General features: G+C 42.9%; 1 protein-coding gene across 1 annotated transcript in view; it reads left to right on the forward strand.

Annotated features, from left to right (window-relative positions):
• LOC124798674 (insulin gene enhancer protein isl-1) overlaps positions 1–12,230 on the forward strand; it is a 460,304-nt gene that overhangs the window by 327,052 nt on the left and 121,022 nt on the right. The window contains exon 4 of the mRNA XM_047262173.1: positions 5,637–5,917. Coding sequence (XP_047118129.1) covers positions 5,637–5,917 — 281 coding nt within the window. The remainder of the gene's footprint in view (positions 1–5,636; positions 5,918–12,230) is intronic.

A 12,230-nucleotide genomic window follows, 5' to 3' on the forward strand; every position in this document is an offset into this window, starting at 1 on the left:
AGTACAGGGATGTAGTAACTCCTATATAACACTTCTTTGGTTTTGTTGTGTGGACGTCTTTGTTCCAAACCAGGACCCTAACACTTTGCAGGAATGCTTCAGACAGTCTGCCAAGTTCACTGGTTTCTTTTTAATTTCTTCTGTTTTCCTCTCACAGTTCCCAAGTGCCTGAGACTCCCCCACCTTCTCCAATTGTCCACCTCTAATATTTATTCCGCTATTGGTCTCTCTTTCTTGCAAACTGTAATCAGGATCTCACATTTACATTAAATTTCATGCCATGTTGTGTCACAGCTTCTTCCCAAGCGCCAAGCTGTTCCTCACATCCTCACTGTTTCCCCCATCAAGTCATTCGCGAAAACCATAGCTTTCATATTGCTTCTCAAGTTTTTTCTGTCACCTTAGTCATTATCTCATCCAAGACCACAATTAAGAGGAGAGGTGGCAGTGCGCTGCACTATTTCACACCACTTGTTTACTCAAACCAGTCCGTCCGTTCATTTCCCACTTTCACACAACCCAGACTTCCACAGTACATCTCCTCTACTTTGCTTGTCGTCTCTTTTGCCCGTTCCCTCCTTTTGTAGTGCTTGCCGTATCTTTTTTCTACAGACGGTATCAAATGTCATTTGTCTATCGAGGAAGGCCTTAAAAAAACTCCCCTACAAAATCGCAAGGCGTCAAGTCTCGTGTGGTGGTCTCATGACTTGTGCCTGGTGGGTGTGGCCGCGCGGGATTAGCCGAGCGGTCTCAGGCGCTGCAGTCATGGACTGTGCGGCTGATCCCGACGGAGGTTCGAGTCCTCCCTCGGGCATGTGTGTGTGTGTGTGTGTGTGTGTGTGTGTGTGTGTGTGTGTGTGTGTGTGTGTGTGTCCTTAGGATAATTTAGGTTAAGTAGTGTGCAAGCTTAGGGACTGATGACCTTAGCAGTTAAGTCCCATAAGATTTCACACACATTTGAACAAGGTGGGTGTGGTCCACTACGGTCGGTGACGTTTCTGTCGACTGCTTTCCAAACTCATTTGCTGGCACCAAATTAGGAAAAATACTCTCGAGAGTTTCTCTTTCACTCACTATATCATTTGTTACGTTACGTTTGGCCGTTTACCTACACTGATTTTTTGAAATGTTTTACGGGCTGTATAATTACTCTATATATTAAAGCTGCTGGCTCGTAGGGCAGTGTTAATAAATTTAACTTTAGTGGCTTATATTTAGTGCTCTCTCAAATTTAGCCTGGGGAAACGAAAGCTGCGAGGAAGTGGTGTTGAGGTCAGATTCTGACAGGCCGCGAGTGAAATGTGTACGCGCGTCTCGCCGCGCCGCAGCGCAGCGCCCCCGAAAATAGCCGCGGCGCCAGACCCTGCCGATATTCGCGGGTCAGCGGGACTCCACGAGTCGCAGCCGAAGTTCCTCTGAAGGCCGCGGGCTCGGCAGTACAGCAGTGCACAGCGCGCGTTCCTTGCACCTATATCTTACGGACGTAATGAACGCACTACTCAAGCCATCGACCTTGCTTTCGAACGTCAACGTTCAGTGTGCCGAGGTCAACGTGTTGCTGAACACTAAGAAACGATGCGACTGCTGCTTACGATACGAGTGCCTCAGTGTGATATGCGTGATTGCAGCACTCTCCAGCGGCAGTTGTCGGCTGTGTCTGGCTCGCAAATCACAGTGTTTACGAAACGGACGGCCGTAAAATTCTTGCGTTAACACTACTAAAACGCACATTTTCTCCCTTGCACATGTGCTAGTCATGTTGTTCTGTCTGTTATTATTGATGATGATGTTGTTGTTGTGGTCTTCAGTCCAGAGACTGGTTTGATGCAGCTCTCCATGCTACTCTATCCTGTGCAAGCTTCTTCATCTCCTAGTACCTACTGCAACCTACATTCTTCTGAATCTGCTTAGTGTATTCATCTCTTGATCTCCCTCTACAATTTTCACCCTCCACGCTGCCCTCCAATACTAAACTGGTGATACCTTGATGCCTCAGAACATGTCCTACCAACCGATCCCTTCTTCTAGTCAAGTTGTGCCACAAACTCCTCCCCAATTCTGTTTAGTACCTCCTCATTAGTTACTGTCTATAGTATACAATCATAATACTTCCATACCGACGAACGTGTTATAAGACTAAGATGGTATGGGCACTTAAAGAGAATGGAAAACAAGAGGATTCCCGAAAGGATACGTGAAATGGAGATGCAGTAAACGATCGAGAGGAACAGCAGGGGATAGATGACTGAAAGGTATGGAGAAAGGTGTTGCAAAAAGAGGGGAGAACTGGACCAGTGTGAACACTGTATAATGGCGACAAAGCAGAAGCAGAAGGCGAGGCTTATGTTCCAGACTGTTCGAAATGATGATGATGATGATGATGATCAACATCATGATATCAAGGATAGTGTTTACGTCTCGCCTCTACGGCTTGAGCGGTCTAAGGCGCTGCGGTCATGGACTGTGCGGCTGGTCCCAGCGGAGGTTCGAGTCCTCCCTCGGGCATGGGTGTGTGTGTTTGTTCTTAGGATAGTTTAGGTTAAGTAGTGTGTAAGCTTAGGGACTGATGACCTTAGCAGTTAAGTCCCATAAGATTTCACACACAAAAATACGGCTTGAGAATACGCATCGCAGAAACTGTTCTCACCGACATTTTTGATATGGTGGATCGTGAATGCGCAGAATTGCAAAATCAATTAGATGTGCGCCGTGTGACGAAGAGTGAACATACAGAACATTTATAAACACTATAAAAAACCTCCAAGGTTTGTCCTTAACAAACTGTATCATTAATTACGTTGCTCTTGGCTATATACCAGTGCCAATTTCTAGAAATGTTTCATGGACTTTGTGATTACTCTGTTATATGATCTGGTCTCACATGAGCTCACTACCTCGTAAATGACTATGTTCGTTTGTATCCACATGTCAGAGCGAAAATTAGCACCCTCCCTGCCCTTGATATCACACCTTTCTCATTTTCGCCGTGGGATTTAAATATTATCTAGAGATTTCATTTGTCAAAATACTTATAGCGGTAGAAGTAAAGGCAAAGCACGATTTGGAGATCAACCATAGCCCAACAAACATTAAAGTAAATCTAAAAAATTTAAAGCTTAAAGGCTCTTCACGGAAATTAAAAAATGATGTAATCTTCTACATATAAATAGTTATCCTACGATATACAGTCAATAAGGACGTCGACTTACAAAACTTCCATTAGAATTATTTCTCGAAATGAGATGAACATTATTTCAGCATTATCACTTTTAGCAAATCCCTAAGGTCATTCTTATATGATCACTGTTCCTAATTGGCAGCAGATTTTTTATTACATGTGAAATACAAAATTTCAAACAAAATGCGAAGTATCTTACTGCAAGTAGTGAAGCTGTCTTATAGATAAAGCCAATCGAATAAACTCATTCCTCGCAAAGAGCGGACTTATTGACATTACATCGAATATTATAAAATATACCGTTATTAAACTAGTTAAGTATCAGAACCTATAACAAAACGGAAAGGTTGTATTCGCGTTATAACTCGCGTGTTGTGCGCGTAAGCCGTTTTAAGGTAACGACCCATTGGACATTCGTGAAAGTATGTCATTCTTTGTAGAACTTACTATTGTCAAATGTCAGATAATAGCATATCGGCGATTAAGGCCTTCAGAAGACGGTAACAAGAAATAAAAGATCGATACGAAAGAGTGGGTAGAGGGTTTGCGTCCCGCTGAATCCAGTCTATTTATTTTTTCATCTTCACTTTTTCTAAAAGACTGAACAGAATTGTTCGCACTTTTCTTCAGCATCTGATCTCTCAACTCACCCTATAGCATTTCATGAGTACGTTGTCGACTTTCTTGCGGTATTCACATTTTTGGTCTCTGAGCCTCCCTGTTACACTTCCGTATGGACTACTCCAACTCGTAAGGCTGTTAATTCTTTCGATTTCTGCTGTCACCCGTACATCATAATTCACAATCATTCCAAACGCTGTAGCAGTACTCGGGAGCATTCTCAGCAGCCTGTTGTATGCTACATCATTCATAGGTGCAGCTTACTTCCCCACAACGTTATCAACAAATCTAAATCTTCCATTCTCCTTCCACCAACCAAGATGAATCAATGGTAATACGGTGGACTCCTGTTCGGGAACACGGCGGTTCAAAACCCCTTCTTGCCAAACAGATTCGGATTTTACTTGGTTTCCGTAAATTGCTTAACATGAATGACGCGATGGATGGTTTGAAGGGTTATGGCAGATTTCCTTCCCGATCTGTCCCAAATTCGAGCTTGTGCTCCGTCGCTAATCCCTTTGTTGTCGATGGGACGTTAAACTCTAATACTGAATTTTCGTGTCCGCTTCATTTAGTGTCAGGCCTAAATATTTGAAAGATGTGACGTCATCCCGAAGTTAATCACTAATAATCTAATTGGCTACATTTGGGGTTCTACTACTTTGGTCCTGGAATTATCTCGCATTTATCCACATTGAAAGAGAGCTGCCAGTCAGTACATCAGAAGAAAGTTATGCAATGGTGTTTCTATATTTCCTGCGATCGTCCAACGACGATACATTCGTGTAGACCAGGGGTCTCCAAACTACGGCACGTGGGCGGGCCGGCAAACCGGCCCGCGTTAGCTGACCGGACATCCCCGGTATCCGGCCCCCCAAATATTTGAGGTGGTACCTATACTGCCAACAATTGAGTTTCGAGGCCTATCACGACCAATACACAGCGACATTGGCTCTGCTACTCGCTACAAGACTACATAACTAAACTTATTGTTGCACCGCTTGAAATAACAATGCGTTGACATACTCTACCTCTGTTACGTCTTGCAGTAATAGTGTTGCTAACAATGATTTTGAGATTTCGTTAACTTTGCAGGACGCTTTCGTGAAGAATGTGCAGTGACATACTTTTTTGTCGGTGAAATTCGCCGGAATAAAATACGCCAGAATTTCGGTCAGGTGCGTCCACCAATCAAAATTATGTAATTAAATAAAAATCGTAGTTCGTTTCAGTGCTAGGTATTCTCACAACCTTAGATTTTTGCGATTTCATCTTTCCTTTAGCCTTACATTACGGTGATCATGGAGTGCTAGGGTGCGTTAATCCCACTAGGTAGATCTTGGCCCTTATGACTTCGTGGAGGAGTCAATGTGGCCCGCGGACTAAAATGTTTGGAGACCCTGTGTGTAGACCACAACATCGTCAAGCGAACAATATGATAATGCTGCTCACCCTGTCTGATACATGGTGTACACACGCGGAGAACACCTCTGGTCCAGTTAAATTTCCTGGAGGTACTACTTTCGTTCATGCCTAGAAAACCGTACTAAATCCTTTCAAAAATTCACCATACCTATCGCATTCTAAACCCCAATGGGCCATACAGTTTGGGTCCCTCCTAGATTTTCGTAAATAAATTCAAGCGAATAGTGTTACGTATGAGTTATTAGCTGGATGATGTCTTGCCAATTCTTAACACCAGTCTGTGGTGTGAAGCCACCTCTGTCTATCGTTGCCATTTTGGCGTTGGTATCCATTCAGGATGTTTTTGTCCCTGGATGGCCAGTTCGGCTTCACCGTCCTAACGGGGTGTCCCGCTCTGCTTGTTTGATCCTAGGTTGTTCGGGACCAAGTGCGACAAATGCGGACTGTCCTTCAGCAAGAACGACTTCGTGATGCGCGCCAAGACGAAGATCTACCACATCGAGTGCTTCCGGTGCAGCGCCTGCGAGCGGCAGCTGATCCCGGGGGACGAGTTCGCGCTGCGCGAGGACGGGCTCTTCTGCAAGGAGGACCACGAGGTGCTCGAGAAGGCCACCAACAGCGAGAACAACAACAACACCACCAACGTCAACAATAACAACAGCAGCACCAACAACAACGAGGGCTCCAACTCCGGTAAGTACCTGCCGACCGCTCATAGAGCTCACTATTTGCACGTTGCAGCTTTGTTACTCAGTGTCACTTTTTATGGATGGCCATTCATTCATTCATTCATTCATTCATTCATTCATTCATCGGTTGTAATAGATGAATCAAGATGAACACGGATGTAACTCTGAATTCGAATCCACGAGTGGCTGATTTCAAATGTCCTCAATCAGGTTTATTTTCTTGCGGCTGCTGTGAAAACTATATGCTAATGAAAACGATTAGTAGTAGATTTTCTACAATATGTCATATTTTTGCCACAGCTGTATCGCATTTCGTTTTTCTGAAAGGATGGAAGATAAGTGTGGGGTGTGGGTCAGAAGGACACACACAAATCACAATAGTAATCCGCTGTAGTTGCCACACACTCCTTTATTCGATCATAAAGCATTATCAAATCACAATCATAGTAACAAAGGCGATTGGCTTATAAAGCCAGATCACTTGGATAAATGACAAACAAATTTCTTTAACTAGAACAAGACCCATAAAAACGTGAATATAACTAGTTACATTAACTCAGATAAACTTCATTACTTAGATGGCACTAATGTCCACACGATTCCTATCATAACTCTAATTACTTCCAATCAGCTAAAGAATACATTAAGTGGCAGAACACAGATCTTGTAAGATTTGGCTAGCCAACTTTCCTAAATAAAACACTATTCCTAAAAGCTTTATTACAATAAAAATCACTTCCACGACTAAGGAGGTGCTTTAATTTGACCAAACAAATTTTCAAGTTTACTTAACTCAGTTGATTAATCAAAAATGTTCAAATGTGTGTGAAATCTTATGGGACTTAACTGCTAAGGTCATCAGTCCTTACGCTTACACACTACTTAACCTAAATTATCCTAGGGACAAACACACACACCCATGGCCGAGGGAGGACTCAAACCTCCGCCGGGACCAGCCGCACAGTCCATGACTGCAGCGCCTTAAACCGCTCGGCTAATCCCGCGCGGCTGATTAATCAACAATGTTATTAAAATCATTACTACTAGAACATGACCATATGACAATAGCCCCTAAAATGAGACCGCTTCAATACTGAGCGTGAATTAGTGATAGACGCGAGCACACCAAAGGATTTTAATCAAGACAAGAGATCCGCGGGAAAGCAAATTAAATAGAAATGTACTTAACTTTGCACTGCAACTGACCTTCAGACACCATAACTCTCCACGAGAAGGATGGAATCACAAGACAGTAACAACATAACCCGAGATGTAAAGGGAGGGGGAGGGGCCTTAAATATCATTCCGCCACCGTGGTACTCTGCTCCCAGTCAGCTCTCGTCGACCACTGCCAATTATCTACAACACAAAACACATCAGCGGCGGACAATATTCTGAGCTATGAGATACACAATCTTGTCTAGAGAACAGGTGATCAATACTTTCAATGAAATCAGCCTCCGTGAGCTACTTGGCCAGTCACGTTCCTTAAAATTTGATTAACCAAGTCGCAAAAGGACCACTAAAATAATGTCCTATAGTTGAGATGACAAGAATTATCTCGGCACTCATTTAAACGCCAAACTACAATAATGAACTACAAGGCAGAATGGAAGAAATATCTCGGCATGGCTTGGAACGCCAGACACCGACCTACGCACTACTCGTTGCACTTCTAGCTACGTATTTAGACATGCTTCATGTCGGTTTGTTGGACGTATCCACATTTCTTTAACTGCCGCACACCGAGTTGCGTGGTAAACAACTAGAACAATTCCAAATAGTTTTTAGTACATCGGCATGTTCAGTTAAGATGCACGCAACTCACCGAAGCAATTCGACGACTCAAATTCATTCGGCCTGTGCAGCTTGTAACAGACTCGAAGGAACTTGTCCTTCCAACCTCTAGGAAAACCAAATCACCATTGGCAATGGATCGGTGTTGCACGATCCAACTCGCCGTAGCGGATGGCCACGCTCCTTCGTAGCGCCGACTCGGCCTCTCCGCATGCTGACTTCGTCCACAGTCCCACGTCACTGGACCTCACACCGCGGATCCACACACAAGAGTCCCGGCAGAATGCACGCGCTGCAGTTAAATGCCCGCCGCTAAAGATATGAAGAAAAGCAATCAACAATCGAAGACGACTCTAAGAAGAAAATGAGAATCGATGGCAACTGGTGCCAGAAACACGCCAGCTCAGAGAGTTTAACGTTCAGTCCATATCGAGGTCATCAGATATCGAGCACAAACTTTGATTATAAAAGGATAGGGAGGGAAATTGGCCGTACCCTTCTCAAAGGAACCATCCCGTCATTTCCCTCCAGCGATTTAGGAAAAAACAGATAACCAAAATCTTGATGTCAAGAACTGTATTCGCAAATTCCGAATATCGTACCATGACAGCTAAGCAATTTCCTGGAAAGAAATGAAACTTTGTGCCGGACCGAGACTCGGACCCAGATTTTCCGCTTTACGCGAGCCGTTGCATTAACCGTTCGGCTATTCGACCCAAACTTCCATATACTGCAGTGACTGCCACCAATAGGGCTTGCACAATTATGTGATCTCCGCAGAGGGAGGGACTTCCTTAGTTTTGTAGTTAGGTTGCCTTTGCTTTGGCATGAAATACATCAGTGCACCTTGGTCGCCGGACGGGGATTTTAACCGTCGTTCTCCTGAATGCGAGTCCAGTGTGCTAACCACTGTGGAAACTCAGAAAAAACATGCAGTGTTTTTGCTTACAGCTATCATTTATCTTCAGAAGTGAGCGAAAATGAGCGGTTTAGTTTACGCATTACAACGAATTTTTGAGCCGACATATCTCGTGATTGTATAGCGACAACTGAAATTTACGTAGGCTAGGATTTGAACCGTGATTTCCTGCTAATGGCGGGTTCGATTCCGGAAGTGATCTATTTTCAGTAGTGGGCGATTATTCATTACGCAGCACGTACAGAATACCTGAACATTTTGCACTGATACAATTTTATCGTCATTGTTTTCATCATCCACCGAATCATTTTAGTCTATTTAGTTCATTTTATACTTTATGAGGGCACGCACGTAACCGAGAGCATTCACAATCACGTCTTACATTTCCTTTATGTCCCTCCTCCTTTAATAACAATGAAGTGACACGAAATTCATGACTGCGTAAAGTTAGTTAGTAACTACACCAAATTAGTTTTTTTTTTTCGGGTGAATAGTATAGTAGAGTACGTATGTACAGGAAATCGCATGCAGGTCGCTAATTCGAATAATTCTGGAATATTATTCCTGTGTTGGGATTCCTTTATCTACATCTACGTGATTATTCTGCTATTCACAATAAAGTGCATGCAGAGGGTTCAATGAACCACCTTCATGCTCTCTCTCTACCGTACCACTCTCGAACGGCACGCGGGAAAAACGAGCACTTAAATATTTCTGTGCGAGCCCTGATTTCTCTTATTTTATTGTGATGATCATTTTGCCCTATGTAGGTGGGTGCCAACAGAATGTTTTCGCAATCGGAGGAGAAAACTGATGATTGAAATTTCATGAGAAGATTCCTTCGCAACGAAAAACGCCTTTGTTTTAATGATTGCCACTCCAATTCACGTACGAGGGCACTATCTCCCCTACTTCGCGATAATACAAAACGAGCTGCCCTTCTTCGTACTTTTTCGAAGTCATCCATCAGTCCCACCTGATGCGGCTCCAACACCGCACAGCAATACTCCAGAATAGGGCGGACAAGTGTGGTGTAAGCAGTCTCTTTAGTAGACTTGTTGCACCTTCCAAGTGTTCTGCCATTGAATCGCAGTCTTTGATTGGCTCTACCCACAACATTATCTATGTGATCGTTCCAATTTAGGTTATTTGTAGTTATAATCCCTAAGTATTTAGTTGAATTTACAGCCCTCAGATTTGTGTGACTTATCGCGTAATCGAAATTTAGCTGATCTCTCTTGGTACTCATGTGAACAACTTCATACTTTTCTTTATTCAGGGTCAACTGCCACTTTTCGCATCATACAGATATCTAAATCATTTTGCAAGTCATTTTGATCATCTGATGATTTTACAAGATGGTAAATGACAGCATCATCTGCAAACAATCTAAGACGGCCACTCAGATTGTCTCCTATGTCGTTAATATAGATCAGGAACAATAGAGGCCATGACAGAAGACATCCAGCGAATCAATAGTAACACTGCACGTTTGCGTGTGCATAACGTTAGGAATGTTCTACCAGTAATGAGCGGTACTGTAAGCAGAATTTAAACAGACACCTCCGTCTTTGTTTATACTGTCACTTGCCAATTTAACAGTAACTGCTTCCTTAATCGCTTGCTGTACTTTGAGAGTCCGACTCGTCGTCGATGCAAGTGAGCACCGAATGTAAACATCATGAGTCAGTCTCGTGGGAACGGAACTTCGGACGAACGTCTTTTTATGTGTCTGATATGGCTCTATTCAATACGTACATTATCCAAAAAGAAAAAAGACGGTCAGAAAAAGAAAACGTAAGTTAATTACCAAATGAATATAGCAGAGGAAATGTTAACAACTGTCCAAATGCCGGACCACTAAAAGTGTGGAAAACCGTCACCAAGTGAAACACGTATTCGACCAAGCGCAATTTTGGACCCATTACTCTAAACTTACTGATCCGACGTCTAAAAACGAAAAACCGCACAGAATGTCGAAAATTTGTGCGAAACACAAAATGCGAAGCGAAAGTATGTGCCTCGTGATGACTGGGTGTTGTGTGTTGTCCTTAGGTTAGTTAGGTTTAAGTAGTTCTAAGTTCTAGGGGACTGATGACCATAGATGTTAAGTCCCATAATGCTCAGAGCCATTTGAACCATTTGAAAGGATGTGGACATGCACGGAGTGTAAAGTGGCATTACATCTACCACAATGCTTTCGAAAGTACGATGTCTCGCAGGACCGCTAATTTTTAAAGTTGTAAGCATTTTCCTATTAGAAATTCATTAAAGAGGTTTCTTCTTGTTATTACTTTTTTGTTGCCAATATCTGTGTTTAGGCATCGTGTTACTTCACTTCTGCTGAAAAAGTAACAGCTGAAGACGCCCAGGAAGATAATAGTTTCTATTAAAATATTGTTTGTATGTAAAAATTTATAGTTTGAAGTATGGTTTATATAAAAGAATTAAATTAGTGTTAACGTCTGCAAAGAGCAGTATCAGAATGGAACAAATAAACGTGTGGCTGCATAACAGATATCCGTACGTCGGCCTGTACAGCGATTGTCTCGCGCATCACGCTGGTCCGTTTTGCACGCGTCGTCTCAAACCGCTTGGGCATGGATTTCGCCCAACTGAATGGCATGGCGTGGTGTTAATAACACGACCCTAATAGTTGCAAGTACTACTTGGAAATACCAGAGCGATAGAGTTAATACTACTATCTTCCCCGTTGGTAATTAACATTAATGATCAAGAACTTTCGACGTTGGTCATCTTTAGTTGTGTGGTGGCTCCAGCATTTCTCTCTCTCTCTCTCTCTCTCTCTCTCTCTCTCTCTCTCTCTGCATATGCTGAATCACGATTTTTGGTCGGCATAGCCCCACTTGCCGAAGATTTAAATTTCGTTGGACAAGGTTTCTCGTTGCATTGCGCCTCTGAAATTGAAAGATAGTTGAGTTCAGCAGCGTTGTCCAGAAACTCACCCGGCTTCATTGTTGTAAATGAACTGAAAAGTGCACAATGTTTCACCGTGAGGTTTTTTTTATTGCAGGACTGCATGTACTAGGCACGCGTTGTGAAGCCACTTTTTGTATCTAAGTAGGAACACACATACGACGTGTGATAAAAAAATACAATGAATAACTTTATTAGAAACAAAGTAATATGTTTACGTGCAATTCGATTTAATCTCCTTCAAAGAACTGTCCTTCGCTACCAATGCACTTCTCCCAACGTTGAATTCATGACTGGAAGCGTTTCTGGAAGATTTCTTTCGAAAGGGCATTCAGCTGCTGTGTTGTAGACCTCTCTGTCGTGAATGGTGTCAAAACTATTTCTTTTAAGCACGGTTTACATTTTTGAGAAGAGCCAGAAGTTGTATGGTGCTAAATCTGTTGAGTCAGGAGAATGTAGCCAGACAGGAATACTTTCTCAGGTAAAAAACTCACGAATAAAAAGCGATGTGTAGCACGGCACGTTTTCGTGATGAAGGAGGTGGCCATTGAGCCATTTTTCTGGTCTGTTTCTTCATGCATCGTTCCTCAAACAGTGAAGTACGCCCTTGTAAAATTTGACGTTTATAGTTGTTCCTCTTGGAACGAACTCTGATCGCACTACG

This window comes from Schistocerca piceifrons, chromosome 5 (assembly GCF_021461385.2).
Source record: "Schistocerca piceifrons isolate TAMUIC-IGC-003096 chromosome 5, iqSchPice1.1, whole genome shotgun sequence".
Classification (NCBI taxonomy): Eukaryota; Metazoa; Arthropoda; class Insecta; order Orthoptera; family Acrididae; genus Schistocerca; species Schistocerca piceifrons.